The sequence below is a fragment of the Parambassis ranga genome, chromosome 21, assembly GCF_900634625.1.
Source record: "Parambassis ranga chromosome 21, fParRan2.1, whole genome shotgun sequence".
Lineage (NCBI taxonomy): Eukaryota > Metazoa > Chordata > Actinopteri > Ambassidae > Parambassis > Parambassis ranga.
This window is the reverse complement of record NC_041041.1, coordinates 19,299,758-19,323,994: the sequence shown is the minus strand read 5'-3', so window position 1 is coordinate 19,323,994 and position 24,237 is coordinate 19,299,758. Positions and strand designations below refer to the sequence as shown.

At 40.7% G+C, this 24,237-nt stretch overlaps 1 protein-coding gene across 9 annotated transcripts in view; it reads left to right on the top strand.

Annotated features, from left to right (window-relative positions):
* LOC114426019 (partitioning defective 3 homolog B-like) overlaps window positions 1–24,237 on the top strand; it is a 173,735-nt gene that overhangs the window by 78,463 nt on the left and 71,035 nt on the right. For 7 of the 9 annotated variants that reach the window (XM_028393119.1, XM_028393120.1, XM_028393117.1 and 4 more), the window contains 5 exons: window positions 2,952–3,021; window positions 3,169–3,299; window positions 7,658–7,702; window positions 19,960–20,175; window positions 22,368–22,596. In XM_028393119.1, the coding sequence (XP_028248920.1) occupies window positions 2,952–3,021; window positions 3,169–3,299; window positions 7,658–7,702; window positions 19,960–20,175; window positions 22,368–22,596 (691 nt within the window). The remainder of the gene's footprint in view (window positions 1–2,951; window positions 3,022–3,168; window positions 3,300–7,657; window positions 7,703–19,959; window positions 20,176–22,367; window positions 22,597–24,237) is intronic. The other 2 variants (XM_028393122.1, XM_028393121.1) reach the window with 1 other exon arrangement.

The following is a 24,237-nucleotide window of genomic DNA, read 5'->3' as shown; positions in this document are numbered from 1 at the left end:
AGCCAGCCCCCAGTGGTTGCGGCATGAACTACAAGTTTTGCCATTTCCGCATGGGCTTCAAGTCTGAGCCCCGAAGGTTGCCGCTTGGTCAAAGTCAGTGGGATTATGCAGTCCAGTAGCATAAAAGGACATGTTAGATGCAAGCGTGTAACCTCAGTGGCTGAGGAGTAAAGACAATGCAGAAGTGTTAAAAATTGCCATTTACACTGCGTTCTCTCTCTCTCCATGTTAAAATGACCAAGCAGCAGAATTAAACATCTTAACAGCCTGGTACAAAAAAAATGATTCTGCACTTTATTAATACTTTCCTTGTAATGACAGTTGTATGGAGGAGGTGATTTTTATATATAACCCGCTCATTTTAAGTATATTAGGACCTAAAAATATGTATAATTATGGCCACAATGACTTTAAGGGACAGGCAGGTTCCGTATCACAGTGTGAGCTTCCTGCTTCCACAACTGGCCGACCACCTCTACTGCACTTTTTTTGTTTTAATTATAATAAGACTTAGAATTATTTCCATAATTATGGGCATACATTCTTTGAGTGAACACTGTCATCTTGGAATCTAAAATGTGATTCCATTTTTCCGTTTATAATGTTTTAAGTTGTGACAGTATGCTTAATTGTCTGTTATTGTGTAAATGTTATATACTTGTATTGTGTGGTGAGTAGAATTAGGTAGGCATGATTGGACAGACTAGCTGTAGATAAATACAGATGACAGGAAAGGGAAGTTGAGTGCAGAAGAAGAATGCGACTCATCTGTCTGCTATTGATCTATCATCCGCACAGCAAATGCCTCATGCACTTCAAACAGTGGGAGTCAGTGAGAACAGATTTGTGTGTTTGTGTGTATGTGTGTGAGGTGAAACAAAACTGTGTTTTTGACAGTTCAGCTGATTAAGGTGCCGGCAGTGAGGAGGAGGAGGAGGAGGAGGAGGGAGGAAGTTAGGAAGTTTCAAAAAAAGAAAAAAACAAGGCTGGAAACTGAGCAGGAGATAAAATGATTTATGGGAGATCTGAAAGGAGAGATAAATGACAGCCAAAATATCAGATTGCAAGTACAGGAGCAGAAGAAAAAAAATAAAGCAGGTGATTAGTGTAGAAAGAGAGTGAGGGGAGGGTGGAGATGAGAGGAGGTGATATGTTCAGACGCCGCCGTTTTTCCAAGCGTCGAGCACATAAAGGACACTGAGCGTTGATTTTGCAGTAACTCCAGCATGTGTTGTTTGGCAGCTATGCACTTTGAGAAGTGATGACTGTATGTAAATTACGCTGAAGCGGATTGTGTGTCTGCGTATCAAGTTGTCATAAACTCGTTTATCTAGCAGACACAGCCACATCACTACAAAACATCTGCAGCTGCAACTTCTGCTTCTGCTTTCCATCCTCTTATATTATCCTCTTTTGTCTCTTCTTCCTCCCAAACTTTTATATGCTGTTTCTTCATGGAAGCTCTTAAATGAGACATTTTCTAGTCTCCTGCCCTCTGTTAACATCTGCCTTTTTAAATATTTATAGAGCATGTTTATATTAACAGTAGATCAGAGTATAGGCATGTTTAGTTAAAGTGTTCCTCCACCCATTTTTGGAGTGTTAAATAATCACATCCTCGAAAGGAACAAAGGTGACTCTAAAACATTTGTGACGTGTTTTTTCCATAAACCACTTCAGCTGGGTGTTTAGCCTTAAATTGTTATCAGAAATTTGCTCTAAAACGTTGTGGAAGCCTCTTCTTTCTCTTTTTGAGGTATTCAGGAGTCTCTAACTCAAACTGGCCGGGGCCCACTGCTGGTATTGTCATCCTGGAGGATGGCCACTTTACATACCACAAGAAAGTGCAGTAATTGAGACTCAAATACTGAAAAACATGTTTTAATATCCACTGGTAACATTTTATTCTCATAGTTAGAGCAGCCTCTGCTTTTAAAGACACTTGTTTTTAACAGTTTAACAGTGCAAATCTTTTTTACTTCCTTTCCCCTTTCATATCAGGCAGGTAGCACCTGATATAGAACTCCATCTTTCTGAAAACTGTCTTTGTCTGTGTGTCTTTGCATCTTTGTTGTTCACAGCCATACAGCAAATCATGCTCATAAAATCTGCTCTCTCCTCACCAACAGTGACCATAGCATGACAGCCGACCTTTGAACTTGCTTTTTGTAGAACTGTTTATGCACAGACAATATTATCATTTGATCATTATCAGGTATTTGGCCAGATAAAGGCTTGTTGTGGGTCTGTTAGTCCTTGGGTTGGCAGTTTGAGGCCGATACCTCAAGGTCAAGTGATGGGACAATAAGCTCCAAAGTTAATCAATACACCTTTTCTGTGATGTGCAGTATACACTGATAGCCATGACCCAAGCACAAAAATGTCATAATGCCACTCACTTTACCAAAAGTAACATCACTACAACTTGTGTTTTGACCATATAACAACAGAATAACGCATGTGTAACTATGGTGATTGTAACTGGACTCTTAGCACTAAGCAGAGAGAGACGGTGCTAAGCTGGATGTCACTCGCAGAAGAAGTCACAGTAGTAACCAGTGTAAAACGCTGAATATAAACTTAAGGGACAGTTATATGGTTTGGTCCCTTTAGGGTCCTTTAGTACAAAAGACCAGATGCTAATCCTCTCTGTTTAGACAGCCTGATTCAAAACACTGTCTGTTTCAATGGACTCTGTCCTCTCACTCATCGTCTTGCCTGTTGAATGCCCTGACACTTAAATCTCCCTTCTCTGTTTTCAAGTTCCTAAGCGCCTAAAACATTGCATCGGTTCAACTAAATCAGTGATGTTTATTATAATAATACTGTTGTTTTGTGACCAATCTGATCACTCCTAATGAAAGATGACAAGTTATCAAAAGTCATGTCATCACTGCCGATTTTCTCAGTGTGTATTGATGTTTTTCTTTCTTCTCTTTCTTCATTCTCAGTGACCAATGGGAGTTATTCCCACATGGATGAGGAGGAGGAAGAGTTCAACAGCTCATATGCTTTGGAAAGGTCTGTGCTAGTTAGTGTGTTCTGTACTTTCCTTTAATAATTTGCTGTTCATTCTGTGTTCTGTAATGCAATATTGCTGAAGAATGAACAGATCATTGCCAGAAATTACTTTTTTTTAATTTATTTTTTTAAATCCAATTCTCTTAGGAAAAACTCTCACATCTCTTACCCGGCTCAACCCCAATCCCCCACCCAGAACCAAAGCCAGAAGCAGTTCCAGCACGTCAAGTCCTCCAAGAGCATGGACCTGGGTACGACTCAGAAGCAACATCACACTGGTGGGAGACTTTTTTTTGTGCACCTGTTCTGCATGATGGCCGCATGCATCTTATCCTTAACATGCTATTCTTGATGATGCATGGCTGCTGCACCACTGGGCTTGCAGACTGACGTCAAATTATGACATGCAACCACACAGGTAGACACAGCTGCACATGCAGATGGACGTCTGTAATTGTGGTTTATCTAATTGTGTGTGGCATCGAATACTGGAGAATGAATCATGATTATTTAGTTTAATACCCAGTCATGTGGCCCAATCATTGGTACAGAAAAATGGTGCAACTCTGATCTCAAACTTGACAAAAATAGAGCCATAATATGTGGATAGGGAGGCCACAGTAAGGAATTTGAATATTCCTGTATTGCTTTTATAAGAAAACATAGGTGGCAATGACTCAGCAGCACTTCACATCACAGCATGTTGCCTGCAGGTGCTGCCACTTTCATTAGATAAAGTTTGTGTATTTCATGAAACAATTCAGAATTGCTTTATTTATTTATCCCCTAGGGGAAATTCTTTGAAAAAAAAAAAATCAAAGCAGCCCTGAAGTGTGTCTTTGGCCTCGTCTGTCCATCTCCTCACAGTCTTTGAAGTTGTGGGCAGACGCTCAACAACGGGCAGATAGCAGAACATTAAAAATACGTAATTTTAATGTTCATTTTAATCAAAATAAAATTATTTAAAATGATTATTTTAATTAACATTAAAATACGGCATAAGGTTGCTGTGCTCGGAGAGCTACACAGGCATGCTCATAGCTAATAAATGAATTTATGTTTTGACAAAATATTGACAGAAGCTGAGGAGCTGAGTAGGATACTTGCAGCAACTTATTATTATTTCATTATTATTGTGTTGGTAGACATCCCAAATGGTCACTTTCAATACCAGATCTGCTCAAGGCCTCAGTTTCTGTGATGTGATGTCTGACCGAGTACAGATAACATACTTAATGTATCATGCAAAAAACTAATTTTTTTTTTTTTTAAATGCAGCCAGTGACCACAAATCAGGGCACGATGAACCCAGTGCAGAACTGAAGTTCAGCTTCATTATGTTCTTTTATTTATGCAAACAAATGTCAGGAAGTCAACTTCTGGAGCCGCTGCGATGCCGCTTCACCTGCACCCTCTGGCACCTGTTGCTCTCCGATTTCTGTCACCAGTCCTCAGTGACATTTCATTAAAAAGTCAACTTTAGAAGTATGTGTGCTTACTTATTTCGGTGCCTGTGCATACATCAGTGTTAGTGTGTCAGCGGATGCAGCAATGCAACAAAAGCACATTGTTTCAAATGTCACTTCCCTTAGCCCTTCTATTGGAGCTGGATGTTTGCGTATGTGAGAGAGAAAATGAGACAAAAGAGATTATGTGAAGGGCACCGACGCCTTTTTCTACATAAATAACACACTGATGTATGTACTGTCTGCCCATGCATCACCTCCTTTGCACTTTTCACTGAGTGTGTGACAAACAAATCTGGATTTAATACACGATTGCTTGAATGGCATGGCGTGTTTTTATTGCCAAGCAACGGCAGCAATAATAACATTTGATTAACAGGCTGTGGTTCTATTAGCAAAGACACAGATGAGTTTTTTTTACTTCTGTAAAGTTCAGGTGAACAGATTGTTCAACAATGCTTGAAGTTTGCTGGAATTCAGGCCTTTATGAAAAGAGTACATAAAAGTGAAATTTAGTGAATCATGCTTTGATTGCACCCATGAGTTTTTTCCAATTCCTGCTGAAAAATGATCCCCACATTTTTTTAAGTCAGCTAGCACAATTAGCAAATATCTCTTTGTCAGCACATATGCCCGTGCATTACCATATGCAGTGCTCATTAGTACAGTGTGTAATTAAGTGCAGTTAGTCTTTGAAAATTTCAAATGACAGCAATAGGCTGAGTTTCTGTTGTCTTTAAATTTGAATATCAGAGCCAGAAGTAGACATATTTATCACTTTCACAGACACACACAGATGTCCTCATAGTCACATAATATTTCTTCAGTAGAGAAGGGACATGGAACAGAAAAGCCTCCAGCAGAATTATTTAAAACTTTATTTATTAGCAGTCTGTGTAGCTTGGCACATTTTAATTAAAGTGATAATTCAAATTATGGCTACTCTGCCATTTAGGAAAAACAACAATGGCTCAGCTTGACTTAATTCACCAGCAATTATTAGTCAAGCTGACTACAGCCATGTTTCAGCGAGTCTAAGTAGCCACTTAAAGAACAATAGGGATAAATAGGACTACAGCAGCTATGATAGTTTGGAGATGGAAAAAGATGTCTTATACAACTCTTGTATTTATGGTTCATCCAATAACAGCAGGTTTGGTCATTATATTATATGTGTTAGTAATTAACCTGTTCTTTGTGCTTGGTAATGCCCGCATATTACCTTGTCTGTCTATGCTGCTGAGTTCATGCAGTATATATAATATATATATATATATATATATATATATATATATATATATATATATATATATATATACTGCATGAACTCAGCAGCATAGACAGACAAGGTAATATGTAATATATATATATATGTAATATATATTATATATTAGGCTGTTGCGTTTGTGCTAAAGCATGTATTAAGAAAGTAAGACAGAGGAATTCATGGGTCAGTTACATAATTTCATTTTTATTTCATTTGTCCTGATTTCATTTTCCACCCCAGCCTAATTAAAAATTGAAGACTGACTTAAGATTGGTTCCAAATTCTGAACTCCCTGACCTCACTCTCTTCATCTGTGTCACTTTATTCTCTCTGTTTGTATTTGTATCTCTTCCTTGAATTAATGTCCTTTAATTATACCTTTGGCTGTTTACTGTAAGTGCATAACATAAGTAGGTGTACAGTCTGTTTGTGGAAAACTGTGTTGAAGTTAAATTTAATTTAAATGTGTGTAGATAGATAGATAGATAGATAGATAGATAGATAGATAGATAGATAGATAGATAGATAGATAGATAGATAGATAGATAGATAGATAGATAGATAGATAGATAGATAGATGTGTTTTCTGACAAGAATCTAAATATACATAGCAAAGTAATTGAAGCGTTTAGCTCCATATTGTGTTGCATTGCATTGCACATGTGAGGGCGCTGCGTGGAGAGTATTTTGGTGCTTAATTCAGACCAAGCACCTCTGCTCTTTGGTGGTCCGTGGTGAGTTCTTACCTATAAGACGAGTACTAGTCAAAGCTGCAGTAGTGGGTAAACTAGCTTTATTCCCCTCCACAGTGCATCCCCACCTACTCCACCTCTGTGCATATCACTGTCTCACACTTAAAAAAAATTCTCTGCCCATAAACATACAGAGGTCAGTTTACTCACAGTGGAATCATCAAGATCATGGCGTGAAGAAACCACCACATTAATGGCACAAGTGCTTATTGTGTCATTGACTAAACTTGAAAGAATGCAGATTTAAGTCACTTCCACCTTGTAACATCCTGTGTATAGTCTGCTGAAAAATGCAATGTTAGCGTGTTTGTGTATGTTTGCAGCTTTTTGAGATTTCCTCTCTAATAACACAAAGCTGTGTGTATCCACAAACTGAAGCAGCCATGTTAATGCAGTGCAGGCAGATGCTGTCAGACGGACCCAGTTATACATCAGCCTTGGTTTTCATTAGAAAAGTATTTTGCTTGGAGAAGCAATGCTCTGGTTTTGTGGTTTTCTCTGTGTGTGTTTGGTGCAGTGCTACCAGGCAATGTGTTCCTTGTTGGCTTTAGGAAGAGCGGGGGGGAAAAAAAAGCAAAAGAAGCACTGTGGGAGTGGTAGAAAGTGAAAGGAGAATTAACAATGAGAATGGTGATCAAAGGGAGGAAAGAAGGAGAAGAGGGGAGCTGGGTAGAAGGACTGTGTAACTCAAGAAAAAATAAAAACATTGGAGGAGAGATATGAGGGTAAAGGGCAAAAGGTGAAAGGGATAGATGTGGGGCAGCGGCTAGACAGAGAGTTGATGAAGAACTGAAGGAGAGAAGGGGAGGGTGTGTGACAAATGAAGTGAGAGAAAAAGGAGGAAGAGAAATCACTTCAGTAGCGCTGAGGCCGATTTAACATCACAGGAAAATGGAGCAGCTACTCCACCATCTTGTAAAATGAGCTTGAAAAAAAATAATGGGGTAAAGGGTGACACAGGCAGAAAAGAAAAATGCAATAACATTAAAATAGGTTTTAGGTTTCTGAGGGATTTTGTGCATTTTGAAGTGCTTTGATTTTTGTACTTTTAGCAAGTCAGAAGAAGTGGAAAAATATCGAGGGAGCAGGGCAATCAACATGGAGAGTGTGTGTATGAACGGTATTGTAACACAAGTTTTGTTGTGTTTCAGTGGCCGATGAGAGCAACGTTGGATCCGTGGTTGGAAACTGTGCAGGTGAGCCAAACACACCAACACTTTCACATGCTATGTCCAACAACTGGTCCCAAAATCTCCCAGAGATTTTATTCATGAACAGTCTTAGTACTAAAAAGTGGGGTAAAAAGGGATATGTTCTTAGAATTTCCTTTTAAATTTAGGAGTAATCCTTGTAAGGATAAAAGTTCTTCCTTAGTTCTGAAAAGACGTTTTGTGGTGGAAACTGTTTGGAGGAGCAAGGAAGACTTTGAGAAGCCTAAGGGTTTTTGAGACAAGTTTTCAAAAGACAAATGAAACAGTCATGCACGTCCCATGACGTCCCATTTTTCATCTCAAATATTTGTGTACACAGTTTTTGCAAAAGTTTAGTATACCTCCCCACTAACACTATGAAGACCGTCTCACTGGGCATGTGTCTGATGCAGTCCAGCTCGCAGTTTTGATCTTTCTGCAGCAGTATAAGTGCCACTCATTCAGCTGGACTTGTCAGATTACGAGTTTCAAGCTTGTGCAGGATCGCATGGCTCTCTGTGTTTTAAGAGAGCAGCAGACAAACATTCTCAACCTCCAAATGAACCTCTCTCTAGTAATGTGATGTACAGGCCATAGTCTGTATGTGATGTTTTATTCTCAAAATCGGTGATGTTCTTCATGCCATCCTTGTGTTTCCTTCCTGACTGATCTGCTTGTTCGACATTGACGCGGCCTCAGAGTGACTAAAGCTAAAACTGAAGTGCAATTTCAGCAGAGCAGCGCACACATGACCTACACTAAATGTGGTGTTCATGTGCCTTGTTTGTGGATGAACCAGTCACATGCTTTCAATAATGTGTCACACCCATTGACAGTAAAAACTATGGACAGAGCCTCCGTGACGTCACCCGTTTGTTTCTGAAGAGCCGTTTTGAGTCTCAGTGGGAGGTTCCGGGACGTTGATGACCGCCGCCATGTTGGCAGCGTCACGTCAACTAAAACTCCGAATATGGACAAAGAGGGGGAGCACGAGCGGGGTTTAGGGGGGCGGGCGATCGTGGAAGCAGGAAACTCACACTGTGATACGTCAACTGTCTGTCACTCAAGCGGCAACGCCCATAATTAGGCGTAATTTTAAGTCCGAATACAATTGAAACGAGTGAATTGTAAAAAAATTCACCCCCCGTACAATTGACACTAGAAGAGAACCTATCATCTGAGACCACAGCGATTTTTTGTACCAGGCTGTAAACATGTTCTTTTCTGCTGTGAAATCGGCCATTTTAACATGGGAGTCTATGGGAAATTACTCGCTTTTGGAGCCAGCCCCCAGCTGTTGCAGCGTGAATTACAAGTTTTGACACTTCCGCATGGGCTTCAACTTTGAGCCCCGAAGGTTGCCGCTTGGTCACACCTAAGCAACAGGGTTGACCACGCCTTCTCATGTTTCAGCCTGTTCCTTTCTTAGAGTTGCCTTAAATCTCTTTTAAGCTCAGGAAAGAGAAGTGAATAGCTCTCTACAAGGATCCTAAAACTGTTTGTGAATACGGACCCTTGTCTGCACCCTCAAGATGTTCAGCTTCTCCATATTGAGTCTAAAGATGATGTATGACAAGAGTCCCAGTTGACTGAGGATTGGCCAGAAAAGACCAGAAAAGAAGAATAAAGTAAACAAGCAGCATATGCACAGTACGGTATATGGATATTTTCTTTATCTCTCTCCTGTTGCTCTTATATGGCTCTTTAGTTTCTCCTCTTGCATCCTGCCTCTTGTCTCTTCTTATACACCTGGCTCCTCTGGACAAATTAAGTAGGTATTTCTAGAGAGGCTCCAAGTACAGATGGAAGTGAAATTTGCAGAAGGACTGGAGAGAAAAGCAAGACTGCAGCCACTTCTTAAAGACCGGGCGTACACAAGATTGTTCTTAAGACCGAGAGAGAGAGAGAGAGAGAGGACACAGTCATCTAAAAGAAAATCTCAAGCACAAGGAAGCAGATGTCTGGTGCTTGAAAAGCTCTTACTTTACTAGCCTACAAACATGTCCTTTTAAAAGTTTGATCTCAAACTTTCCTCTTTCTCTTTGCCTTGAAGTCTCCCCCATTTCATTTGTAGCTACTTGAATATAAGAGCACTCTTCATTCCCACTCTATGAGTCTGTCTTGCTGCGTGCCACTTTATTCTTGTCAATCAGTCCAGTCTTTTTTTCCCCCCTCAGTCTGCTGTGTGCCTGTTTTTATGCATGGTGGTTTGATATAGTAGCAGACCCATTCTAATAGGTGCAAGCCAGGTGATATAAAGAGTGTGAAAGATAAGATATGGACAGAATGCCAGGCAGAGTTCAGTTTCTGTCATAAATTAGTGTTGAAGCAGAAACAACAGTCCTCCTCTAACTGTTTAGAAGATGGGGAAAATATATTTTTTCCTTTTCAGTTTGTCGTCTTGGTTTTGGAACTGAGATGTAGCTGTAGTCCAGAAAGCAGCGGGGCGGAGGTTAAAAAGTGGTTCTGGACTGATGTGAACAGGCAGAGTAGAGAACATCTTGTACAGGAAAAGAGAACATCAGAGGGATCGAAACATTAAACTGACCGGGGTGTCTTGTAGTGGTTAAAAATACCTGTACATTACTAAAACAAAGCATGTGGATAAGTGCATGTAGTCTTTCAGTTAAGGTGATACTGTGCATCAGCTGCCAGGACGAAGAAATGAAGTAGCTCCTTCAGCACGTTATGGAGGGCTGGCTATAAAAACGAGTCTTCTTATAGAGTCTCTAGCTAACTGTGCAGTGTGTGCATTTTTACTCACTCCTTTTCTAATAAGAAAAGTAATTTTGCACAATTATGGGCAAGACAAGTTTTTTAGTGACTAGTTTCGTGGCTGCCGACCTTCCTCAGCACTTTTTTCAGAAACCTGCTATGGCTGACATTGTGGATGGTTTGTCCACAGTTACATGAGTGGTATGTATCACCATAATATGATGATATGGTCTGGTTCACTAGTTGGTCACTCTTTGATGACCCACCCTGTCTTTCTTCTGATTCAGAGTAAAGCCTCTGAGTAGCTCTATCTTTTCCCCCCTTGTTGACTTCCAGACTTTTTTTTTGTTGTTTTTAACTAAAACCTATTTACACATCCCCTGTACCTGTTGCCTGTCAACGTGTCTCCTGTTCTATAATGCCACACAGCCCAGAGAGCTGTTAAAGAGAGTGTGTGCCTGACAAGCTTGTCAGCTTTTTTTCCAACCCACTTTCCTTCACTCTAATGTATTTTTTTTTAACTGAAATGCTTCCAGCAGCCCTGCGCTGGGATGTCGGACAGCTGCGTGGACTTTGGTGAGAGAAGGGAGTGAGGGGTGGGGTGGGGTCCTGGGAAATGAGCAGTTTAAAGACAATGACTTCTGGGAATGCTATTTTTTTCTCACTTCTAGCAATGGTCTGAGAAACCAATGGGCAACTACACTACAAACACACACACAGAACCTTTAAATTATCCTAATAGCAATGGAAAGTCTTCCTCCTCTGGAAAATGTGAACTTCAGGGATTTTTTTTATTACATTATATTATAATATTGCGGAATCTGGTGGCAAAATGATCGAAAAAAGCCGACTATATAATAAAATGTGCGTGCAAGAAAGTCCCTGAAAGTGTTTGGATGTGTGCCATTCTATGACTGTAAATGAATTTCCCATGTGTGGTGACTACAGCAGAGCATAGTTTTAAAACATCCTTTTGCAAATTTTAAATATAAAATGATGACTAAACACTAGAAAAAGGCCAAATTCTAACTAATTGCGTCTGTGTGTCTGTGTCTGGGTATGTGGTCAGACATGCGTTGACGTCTTTGTGGAAGCGCAGAGAAATCAGAGCTCTATCATTTCATAAATCAGATCAGCTGCAGAAAAGGAAACGAAAGATGCAGTAAAGTTAGATATGTCAAAATACAGTCCAAGTATTATTGTTGGACTACAGGGAAAAATAAAATAAAAATAAGCATTAAATACCAGTCGGTATCATTGCTCCTTTAAATAGGACAGTACACACACATACAAAAACACAAAAACTGCTGACAGGGCATAAAACAAACGATTGCAGCTGTGTTTCTTTCACTGTGTTTTCTTTGGTAGACGAAGACAGCCTGGAGCTCTCTCTCTGTGTGTGTGTGTGTGTGTGTGTGCCTTCCAGAAAGCGTGTGTGAGACATGTTTTCTTGTGAAAGTAAATGGTGAGCAATAGATGATGAAAAGCTTGTCAGGGAAAAGATCTGTAATCTGTGTGTATTCTAAGGGAATATATCTGCAGTGTGCACATGTGCGTGTCGGTTCTTAAAGGTATGCAGAATGCAGTTTTGGCTTCTTGCATGGAGCAGACCTCTAACCTTGCAGGGTTTGTCTGATGCCATGGGCAGGATGGAGGGTGACGGTGATTGAAATGATATCACAATTACAGACTTTCTATTTCGTTTTGCCTGTGTGGCCATGGGACTGATGAATGTGCATACAAAGGCTACCAAAGGTCCACGTTAAAGGGTGGATAGTGGTCATAATTTTGGGTTTGTGTGCCCCATGCGGTTGTTGCATTATTCTTCTTCATGACCTGCCACTCTACTTTCATTTTCACGCATAGATAGGCTTCTGGTGAAAAGAAACTTTCCATTTCTCTTCACCGTTTTAGCTACCATGGTGATGAGTCCTGGACAACATGTTCAATGTGCTGCCATATAGAGGCAATGACAGGTGGGTGCCAGGATGTTCACAGTGGCGATTTCAAAGGAAATGAAATATCAGCCCATTTTTAAAGTCTCCTGGTGCTTTAGGATTGTCCTTCTATTATAATGGACACAAAGACTTGACTCACAATGAATCCAAAGAGGCGGACAGGCAGTCACAGGAGCAGGGAGCGCTTGATGTCACAGTTATTTTTACTTAATTTTAGGTTCCAATATAATGAAAAACAAGTATTTTATATACAAATTCATGTAATGTGCAGTTGTCATAATGTTCTGTTTTGAACAGAAGCCACAGAAGAAATTAGAAAATTGCTGAAAAATAAATAAATAAATAAGCAGCAATAGGCTGTTTTCAGAATGGTTGATGATGTCAACAACTATGCAATATGGACAAAAAGCCACCCTATAGGAAAACATACAGTTGCTGGCGTTTACAATTATAACATGTTATATGTAAAACTAAATACTTAATGCTATAGTGTCAGTATTAGAACCAGGATGAATCAACAACAGGACCAAATAGCCACATACATCAATTGTCTTAGCCTGATTGACTCACATTGGTAGCCAGCCCCCAGAGGTCATGAAGGAAACTGCAGTTTTTGACCTTCTATGTGGCTCTTCCCAGCAGTTTGCTGCTTAGTTGGAAAAATGGCAGTACAAAAAAATCACTGTTCTCTGTCGTTGATTATACAGGCTGGTGCTAGCTATTTCTTCCAATTTGTTGATTATTGCTTTTAATTTGTCTCTTTAAAACTTGTTTTGCTAACAGTCTTGGAGATTCTCTTCTACTTTCAAATATGGCTGAGTGTGAAAAAACCAGCTTCATCTGTCTATACTCGCGAGGACAACGCTGCCAAGTTTATCATACAGTAAACTGGTATTAAACTGCCAAAATGCTTGTTTGCTTTTGTTGTAGTTGTATGTCTTTGTATTGCATAGTTGTGCTTCCTCCACCCACCACCAGCTCTGTCTGTCTCTCTCTCACTCTCTTCCTTGCCAACGCCATTCAGGCTTAGAGGCTGACAAACAGGCAGAGGAGCTTAGAGCGGACAACATCTCTGTGAAAATGTGTGTGTCTGTGTGTGTGTCAGGGGGCCGGTGTGATGCTGAGGGACAGTGGTGCAGTCCATTGTCTGAATCTCTCCCTAGTGGAACTTTGACTTTGACAACAGTCACACACTGACAAGCTTCTGCCAAAATGATGTCTTTAGAGAGCCACATCTCTCTATATCCCCTTCTGTCTCCTCCTCTATACAATTGTCTTTATTCCTCTCATCTTTTTTTTTCCCAGGGATTTTTTGAGTGTTTTCCGTTCTTCATTGTCTCCCAGTCTCTTGCAGACTGCTTTGGATTTAACCTGAACGCCACCTTGTTAGGCTGATGTGAATTGATGGATTAATTTGTCACAGGGAGAGCAGCTCAATTTGTGTGCGTCTGTCTGTCAGTGGATGCCACTCGATGCCGCCACACATTCTCTTCTTTACAACTGTTCCTACATGCAGCTTTCCCGTCATTTTACAATTACTTTACGTGCCTGTGTGTGCAGGTGTTCCATCTCAAACACAATTTCTCCATGTGCATGTGTCATTTACAAGGTGTGTTTAACACACGCTGATGTTATGTCGCTTTCTTTTTTTGTTTTGTGTGTGTACTCCTGGCTGCTTCTCTGTATATTGAATGACCTTTGACCCCTCTCCATCTTTCCCAGTAAGCCAATAAAGGTGAGCAGTAATCAGGAGATGGTCAGCGCTGTCGCTTCTTGTTGGTACAGCCATTCATCTCTATCAGGCTTTATACAATGATCACTGACATGTGCTGTACTGTACATAAATTGTGCGATGCTTGAGAGAGAGAGAGAGAGAGAGAGAGAGAGAGAGGTAGGCCATTTGTTTCTCTGTGGAAGTTGTCACTGTCTGCAAAAGAGAGGTGTGTTGTACTGTTTAAAGGTACAGACACCTTGTCACATGTGTTGTTTGTATTTTTCAGGGCCAAAGCATTCATAAATAACAGAATCATCAGTCGTAGTATCACTGCAACAATTATTTTTAATATTATTTATATGAAAACAATTAATCAACTAATTACTCATCGGCTCCTATGTATTGATCAGGGTTTCAAATTTAGCCTGCAGTTGTTTTAGCCATGTGCTAGCTAACATATCATTTATTTAGTGCAAACTAGGGTGGGGGCAGCCACCAGCTATACGTCTGCTTCTTTTATTATAACTGATGCTCTTCTGTTCCATCTTAAAGATAATACTTCTGTCCCTTGTCACAGGGAGAATGCTAACACAGCGTGCTAACACATTTGGATGATCATGTTACCTCAGTTTTTAAATGTTACTTTCCTGACACCCTGACAGATGTGGAACTGTCAAAGATAGTGAAGAACCAAGAAGGTTCGCTTCTTAGCTACTTTGTTATCACCTCCAGCAGAATGATGTTTAGTTCATCTCCACAGCATGGAGCATACACATGAGGATGTAGCTAACTAATGATCAACAATCAATTTTAGTTGGATTAAATGATTTTTGCATGTTTCCAAATTTCTCTAACTTGTGGCTAATATGAAATAGTGTATATTAACCAAGCGGCAACCTTCGGGGCTCAAAGTGGAAGCCCATACGGAAGTGTCAAAACTTGTAATTCACGCTGCAACAGCTGGGGGTTGGCTCCAAAAGCGAGTAATTTCCCATAGACTCCCATGTTAAAATGGCCGACTTCACAGCAGAAATTAACATGTTTACGGCCTGGTACAAAAAACCACTCTGGTCTCAGATGATAGGTTCTCTTCTAGTGTCAATTGTAGGGGGGGTGAATTGTTTTACAACCCACTCGTTTCAATTGTATTCGGACTTAAAATTACGCATAATTATGGGCGTTGCCGCTTGAGTGACAGACAGTTGACGTATCACAGCGTGTTTCCTGCTCCCACGATCGCCCGCCCCCCTAAACCCCGCTCGTGCTCCCCCTCTTTGTCCATATTTGAGAGTTTTGGCGGACGTGACGCTGTCAACATGGCGGCGGTCATCACGTCCCGGAACCTCCCACCGAGCCTCAAAACGGCTCTTCAGAAACAAACGGGTGACGTCACGGAAGCTCTGTCCATAGTTTTTACTGTCAATGATATTAACCCATGTCATGATTTGTGTGAAGTTACTATAAATTTGTTTTAGCTGGAGCATTACACCTGAGGATGTCACTTTTTCAACCATCCTTTCTGCTATATTTCTCTAATAACCTCGAGTAAAAGATGTTGCTCTACATAGCCTGTAACAAAAGTGAGGGCATGCTGCCACCGGGAATGGTTGAATCCAGTTATTGTAATCACACTCACACATGAAATCATATAAGCTAACTACCCAGATCATTAAATACTGGATCAGACAGTCATTAACTTGCTAAAAAAAATGCATGTTGGCTTTATTGGAGCCTTTGACTGCCGTGGTGTTTGTAGAAAGCCGGCTCTACTACATATTTGCATTATTGTTTTTGGTACCATTTCCTGTAATGTTCCTGTTTTTTTTCAGTGCAGCTGCGTTTGCATTAAGCTCAGTGGGAACCAGTAAATAAATACTGAGACATGAGAACGAGGATGATGTCACAAGTTTTTATGGCTTTTGATGCCCGTTTCAATTATTATGGAGCTCTGTGGGATAGCAAAACCTCATTTCATCTGCAGGGAGATTGGAACCGCACTACACACACACACACACACAGGAAACAGTTGCTTACACGAATGTTCTTCTCCACCACAGCTCAGGTCAGATTCTCTGTCATTTTATAGGTACAGTCTGTCATATTTTGAATGGAAGGTGAAGCTACTTTGTTTTAGAAAAAGCCAAAACATTGAATTTGAGAGTGATTTTTTTGAATAATAAATGCTGTTATGTAAAAAAAGTCTTTCATAATGTTCCACAGATGTCTGTTTGAAACATGAGGGAGTTTCAACTGATGGGACAGGGAGTTGGAAAAAAATAGTCTTTACTGAAAGCCCTGTTTTCTCTGTGTATATTAGTGTGTATATGAGTAGAAGAGAGAAAGTGAGCTGCATCGCCTTATTAGAACTTCTAATAGTGTGATGTGGTTGAGCAGAAGTTGGGGCTGTTGTTAAGTCTGCTGGCTTTGTAGCCGCAGCCTGCTGCTAAGCTGCTCCTCGGTGTAATTTTGACTTTGAAAGTAGCCCATTGCTTTCCTGCCAACAAAATAGCCTTGGGACAGCTTGGCATTCTCTTTCTTTGTGTTTTTGTTTTTCATTTTTTATTTATACATTTTTTTTCCTCTTCTACTTCCTCTCTCTCTCTCTCTGTGTCTCTCTCTCTCCTGATGTCACTCCCATCCTCCCTTCCTCAGTCTCAGGCCCGTTGTCTTTGTATCCCTTTCCTCAGCATCCTCTCACTGCATTTGTCTTTCTCTGCCAACCCCACACCTGCCACCCCCTTTCCCTCAAACCATTTTGATATTCTTGTCTTGCTTGTCACCCCCACCCCCCCCCTCTCTCTCTCTAAAAGCAGCTTAATTCTATCATCTTACAGTTGGACAGCAGTAATTACATTTATGACACAAATCCTGCTACTCACAGCAAAAAAATGTGTGTGTGTGTGTGTGTGTGTGTGTGTGTGTGTGTGTGTGTGTGTGTGTGTGTGTGTGTGTGTGTGTGTGTGGTGTGTGTGTGTGTGTGTGTGTGTGTGTGTGTGTGTGTGTGTGTGTGTGTGTGTGTGTGTGTGTGTGTGTGTGTGTGTGTGTGTGTGTGTGTGTGTGTGTGTGTGGAAGAGAGGGAGAGAGAGACCATGCATGCTCATCACGCTCAGTGTGTGTGTGTGCTGAATGCCCAGCCTAACAAGCTATTTATAAAACTATTTAGTTCATCCATCTTCTCAACTCTTTGCAAACAGACAAGTTTGGACTTGAAGGTCACTGTCATCACACGTAGTGTGCGACCTAAACTTTGTCTATCATCAGTGGAAAATGAACACACACACACATATTGACAAACAAATATGTATGTGTCTGTGTACATTAATCATATTTAATGCACATATATATATATAAACTGGCTTATGTGTCATGCGATAAATCATCATTTCATGTAAAGAATGGACAGACAGCAGGGCGTGACTGCACCCGATGCTTTCATACACTGATGTGTACAAATCTAGGCATGCCTTAAATTTATTGTAAGTGATGTTAGTTTACCATTTGTGTTTTCCGAATGTTGTAGGCAACCATCACCAATGTGTCTGATCAGAGTCTGACTGAACAGTTCATGTTGTTTATGGATTAAGTGGTTTGATTCAGATGTTACTGGAAGCGCTAATCCACTGTATTTAGAGTTTTTAAACTGGGGATTATCTATTGAAATTGAGACCTTCCTTAGCATCACACGCTAGCCGTCGCCCTCAGAGCTGAAGATCTGCTTGTACAGTGCAATGTCTGTTTGAATTTGCAGATGGATTTGTGAGATCACGCTCACACAAATCCATCCTATTAGTCTTCAAGTTATGTGCTTGTGGTTAAAAGTCAGGTGGTCCAGGTTAATCGGCATTCTGTGAGGAAATATTGTCGGTTTTGGCCACGTTTTAGTTTTTGTCAATGGCAAAAAGTCGTTTTTTTTGTAATATCTTAGGAACATATGTGTAATAAAAGGCACATTTCATTGCAACGAAGACCATATCTATCAACGTGTTAACCTCCCGCATGGTTCTTTGTTATTAACTGTGTCATGCCAGTTTAAGTAATTGGGTTATAGGTTTTAGCAGAAAACATCAATCTCTATTTTTCATCATAGCCTCCTCTATAGTCATATTTTATATTCAGTTCCTCCTTTGTACAAAATGGGAACTTGGATTTCTAGAAAGCGGTCGGCAGCACCACTGCTGTAAAAATGGTGACCACTTCTTCATTATGGTCTGGAAATAATACTCCAAGGGTGACAAATCAGGTGAATTGGGTACACGATAGGCAATCATCGCCACTGTGGAATTATGGACTCACAGATAGTGCTGTCCTCTATCTCCATCACCATCGCCTGAAACACAAGTTTGAATATATCCATCCACTTAATGCCAATAAACATGTCAATCAAAGCTACAAAAAAGTGTGAGTGACTCATTGTAAAGATGTAGAAATTCATTGGATTTACTCTAGAACAAGTCTGTATGGCTGTAGCACTACCAGTATGTTTACAAGATACCATATGTTTTTCCTGCTGGTAGAGGTTGTCATGGTGTTTTATGTTTTTGAATATTATTTCCTGCTTTGAAAACTTCCAAACTTTCGCCATCTTTTGCAGATTTAAGTCTGTTCAGCTGTATCAAAAAGTCACTGTGTCACTCCAGGCTGGATTCAGTATAGATTAATCACACAGCGGTTTAATAATTCAGTTTTCATCTGAATGTCACGCGGACTGTGTTTATGGATGGGAGTCTCTCCCCATGCTGTGGCCTTTGTCCACCTCCTCTCCCGGCAGCTGACTTACATTATGCATGTGCATACATTCATTGTGCGTTATTACTTTTTGAGTGTTTGTGTGTGTTTGGTTAATGGTTGTTTAAATAGATGTGGAAGTCACATCAGCCCTCTCATCTGCTTGCTTTGACAACACACACACACACACACACACACACACACACACACACGGAGCAGCGGTGTGTATAGGGAATCATTAGCTAAAGTGATGCAAGTTTAGCTATCATGAATCACAGTGGCATCATATCGACAAGCCAGAGCTAGCGAGGAATCCAAAATGTGTGTGTGTGTAAGGATTACCAGTATTTTGTGCTGGCATCAAGCCCAGCCATCCCCTCTTTCCCTTCTCATTTTTCTCTGTCCTCCTCTTTGCCACCAGGGTTTTCCTTGCTGATATTCCCTGGAGGAAACTTAATTTGCTGTCTCTTCCGACCACTGCCCCCTCCCCTCTCCCTCGCCTGTTTTCTCCCCATCTTGCCCACCATCAGTGTCTTCCCTGTTTTAGGCGGTGCACAGTGACAAGCACATTACCTGCCCTCCCTCGCTTGTTTTACAAACAGCAATCCCCCCAAGTGGTGGAAGAATCACAGCGGGGCTGAACTACATCCAACTCTAGCAGTCAGCATGCCTTTAGCTCTGGCTGGGTTTGTGCAGCAGGATAACAGCTGTTTGTTTGCTGGGTATAGTCTTCTTAGTGCAGGGCTGGCTCTTTTCACAGCATCTTTTCTCTTCTATGAATACCTCCCAACACTGCCCTGTCTCCTCATCCATTGATGTCCTCTTCATCATCCCTTTACCTAGATCCCTTCTTCCCTCAGTAATATCTCTCACAGTGTACTTGAGATAATGGATGGAAGGAGTAGTAACAGTACAGCCGACCTCTCATCCATCATAAACTCAACAACAGCAGAGTTAACTGCATCACAGTTTTTTCCTCAGCGATGTCGCTGTCCTTCTGGCTCTCAGCCAGGCATCCTAAACCAATCAGAGAAGGGTGTGGGGTATTTGATAACCAAGTTAGCCATTTTTTTTTTACAATACACATGCTGTCCAGGTGCTGTCTTTTTATTGCAACTGTTAACTTTCCTTTCCTTTTGTGCTCTCCCCAGCTCCATCAACTCCAGCAGAACTCGGCCCAACCCTTGGCTTAAAGAAGTCCAGCTCATTGGAGAGTCTTCAGACAGCCATGTCAGAGGTTAACCGGAAAAATGAGCTCCTACCGTTCCACCGCCCTCGCCCAAATATGGTCAGGGGAAGAGGCTGCAACGAGAGCTTCAGAGCAGCTATTGATAAGTCCTACGATGGACCAGTTGAAGATGATGATGGTAAGACAGATGAAGAACACTACAGAATTAGCCTCACTGTGTTAGAAAGTACATTTGTATGGTAGAGAGACGATGGGCAAACCTTTTATAAAGGCTCCCAAAGGTGTGCTGAATCACTGATTTTGGCAGGACCAGAGCTGGGCCTGAACCAGCCCCCTCGGCCTTTTATTGCACCTGCAGACCGGTCAGGCCTGCAAAGATTTACAGAATGACCACCCAAAATCAATAAAACACAGGGAGAGATTGGCCCAGTCACACATGTTTGGTCCAGCTTTGGCCCTTTCCCAATCCTCTCTCTCTCTTTTTTTTGGTTGGCTTGTTTCCTCTGCTGTTGTTGCATTCAGATCAGGTGCTCTCTCCTTTCTGGTCTGCATTCAGAATATTTTGGGATTTTTTTTTTCTTTTATTAGCTTTAGTGCTAATACGTTGTCTATGCACACTCAAACCAAATGCAGAATAGGAAAGGCATTAAACAGTAAAGACAGTAATGACAAAAATGGGAAAGTAGGTGAAGCATAGAGACGGACAAGGAGGCAACAATGATCCCCCAACATGCTAAGTGCTATTTGCTAGATTTCAAGTTGTGTTCCACATTTCTGGATTTGCTTGATTGAGGTTTCCTTCTGATACATGGTGACTGACACAGTATTCAGTGAAAGCACCTGTCCTTTTCAAAGAGTTTCATAGGGCAACCTCCCATATAGTTCTATGTAACAAAAACCATCTCGCACATCGGGCTAGTTTTTGGCACTTTATTCCCAGAGGGTTCTGAAGTACATTATTTGGACAAAAGTATGTGGACATTCAGCCACTCTGTATGCGGGCCTTGATTTTTCCGGTTAATTTCTTTGCAGCTAACACATAAAGTCTTCCGTCTAAATACCCACTGTATGCTCTAAAGCTTTAATAATTAGTCGATGAATGGATGTTGTAGACAGCAACATTAAGATTTTACCTTCATAACCAATTACAGACCAGCTGCACAGGGTGTCCATTTACTTTTGGTCGCATAGTGTGCGTTTCTCTTTCCATGTGCAGGCAAATCACTGATGCTACAACAGCTGCTTTTCACTTCACAGTTAATGCAAAAAACTGCTGTGACATCAGTGCCGGAGAAGTGCTTAGTGTGACACAACCATCCTAACAGGATATTGATGTATTTCACTCACACTTTTCCTTCCATGCGTTCCCATTTCCAAAATGACAGAGATATTTATCTGTAAATCTTCACATCTAATCTCTGACATACATCTTCCTCGGCTTCAGATGGATTTTTCTAACACAATGATTGATGCGTGCACTGCTTACTTCCACATGCAAGGTGTTTCTCAATTACTCTTTCTCCAGCTAAGTGAGACAAGGGCTTTTGCAACAAGCACCCCCATACCTCAAAACATCAACACATATTCAGTCCACAGCTGTGTTATTAGCAGCAAACTCTTATCAGTCACCACCAGAGTAATGAGTCGGCCTGTTTCAGATCACTGCTCTCACACAGGATAGGACTAATAGGGCATGTCAACACCACGCACGCGGTGGCCGCATCTGTCACCATCCTTGGAAGTGTTCAGTGCTCTCAAAGCTGCTGTTAATTGACAAAGAACAGTTCTCTGAAATGAATTAATATGTCCCTTTTTCCTGTTTTGTTTCATGCGTACTTCCTTTCTTGTGTAATTGGTGGATTAGTTTTACCTACAATTGTGGGCTGACAAGGATCAGTGCAAGCAGTGAATCTGGAGAAACACACACACACACAAAGTCTTTGTAATTAAGGCGGAAGTGAATATCCACACAAAATTAAATCTCAATTGAAGGAACTAATTTAGTTTGGTTATCTTATAACATCTGACAAGTTCCCTGAATGTGTGTGTGTTTTATCATCATTATTCCGAGCCAGATCTCCAGTCTGAAGTAATGTAAGTGTGAGGCATCGGAGTTTACACTTTTACAGTTTTACACTCTTTTATTTCAATCCGAAGTTGATTGATTGTATTGTTGATATTGTCATTATGTAATGTTTTCTTTATTATATGATTCAGATTTCTTACTTCAAAATGTTACAACTACAGCAAATTTAGCAGGCAGAAATCAACCCACAGTGGCTTTCTTCTCCTCTTTAAAACATCGTTCTCCTTTCCCTCACTCTAATCCTCCATCTCTTCTGAGTTCCTTCTCTCTTTCTTTGCCTCTAGACGACGGTTCCGAGCCAAGTTCAGGCCGGGACACCCCTGCAAGTAGTTCATCCCGTCAGGGAGTTGCTGATCTGACAGATGAGAAAGCCAAAAAAGACAAGAAAAAGAAAGCAAAAACAAAGAAGAAAGAAAAGAACAAGGGCAAAGGCAAGGAGAAGGAGAAAAAGAAAGCAGAGGAGGCTGAGGAGACGGAAAAGAAAAGCAAGAAAATAGGCTTCGGCCTTCTGAGGTGAGTAAAAAAAGGGGGTTTTCCATTTGCTGGCTTTGGTCTGGTTTAGCCACAGTGTGCCCAGCCAAAGTGTGATGACATGTATTTCCACTACAGCTGGGTATAGCTGTGCTGAGCCACGCTGCTGTGGTTCTGCTATTTACTATATATATATATATATATATATAAAGATGGAGATGTGACGTCAGCCAGAGGTTTGGGTTGGAGCTGCTTTGAAACCACAAGTCGCAGCTTATGGTTGGCGCCATTATTTTGGAGCCCACTCAAATATAGGGAGCCACGGTGTTACCTTTCACACCTTGGCAACTCTCTGCACGCAAAGCAACCAGCACCACTACCTCATGTAGGCTAAGATTAGCCTCTTTAAGTATATTGTGCTAACAGGACAGGTGTCATTTTCAAGATTTTACCATAAACATACATTCTTTAGGCAGAAGGAACAAAGACCTCAGTGTGAGTTCTGGAGGTGGCAGCTGTCAATCATTGCTGTTAGCCACAACATGACACGCATCAAAACATAAGCCTGTTTCTAAAAGCACACCTATTAGAAGCAGCATTTTTAGTAATGGTGACTATAATAGCATATATCAGTATACAGAAACTAGCTTTTAGTGTCTCTGTAAAAAAAACCTACTCTGATGGGATGGAGGTTGTAGGATAGCTGAATAGCTATAGTTCCCAGGTTAACTATCTCATCTAGGCAAACCTGTAGATTAGTATATGAAAGATACACAAGGGTCAGCCTGAATCCGTACTGCTGACATTCTTTCTCTTTCTCTCATTTTGAAATGCTCCCAGACTTGTGATGATTTCAGATGTGACTGTGTTGTGTTGGCTGTTGCTTCCCAGTCTTTGTTATGCATGTGCAGCTGTCAGAGACCATAAGCAGGATGTGAGATGTTCATTTCTAAGCCGCTTCCTTCAACACTTCTAGAAAAACAATGTTTAGTTCATCTTCCATCTCCAGTTAATTCTCATTCACAGAATAACAAACAGTATATAAATACTGAGATCTTGTTTTTCTATCATTAAACACACAAGAGATTAGTTCCCCTATTTCCTTAAGAGGTGCTCTAAATACTGTTTCATGTGATTATCTTTAACTTAAACCTTTGGGTGTGAACGCCACGTAGACCGGCTGCCTGAATGGGGCAAAGTGTTTTAATGAACAGTTTGAACTTTCTACCTTAATTGCTATCTAATATGATTTTGTTTTTTATCACCATACTATTAGTGAAGTGGGATTTCACATGACTGTTACACAGATACAGATCTTAAGAAAAACACTGGCTTGCAATTTGATCTCCAGAATACAGCTGCAGCCCTTTAAAATACGCTTAAAGAAGCAGTGTGTGTGAAGCAGCACGCAGAAAAACATTTCCAGATTTCAAAGTCCCGCCTTATCACAATTATTACATCTTAAAATTACATGTTATTTAAAGTGAAATATTAGACAGTTAAACTGATATGCAACCATTATACTTAATTAGACAGGTTTAATGTGCTTTAAAGTCGCCACCCTTTTTCTTTACTTCTATATCCGTCTTGTTTTCCTCACTTCTCTCACATACCTGCAGTGTTCAGTCATTAGGTTTTTTCTTCTTCTCAGATTTGTTTTTTATGATGTTAAAATGCTGTCTT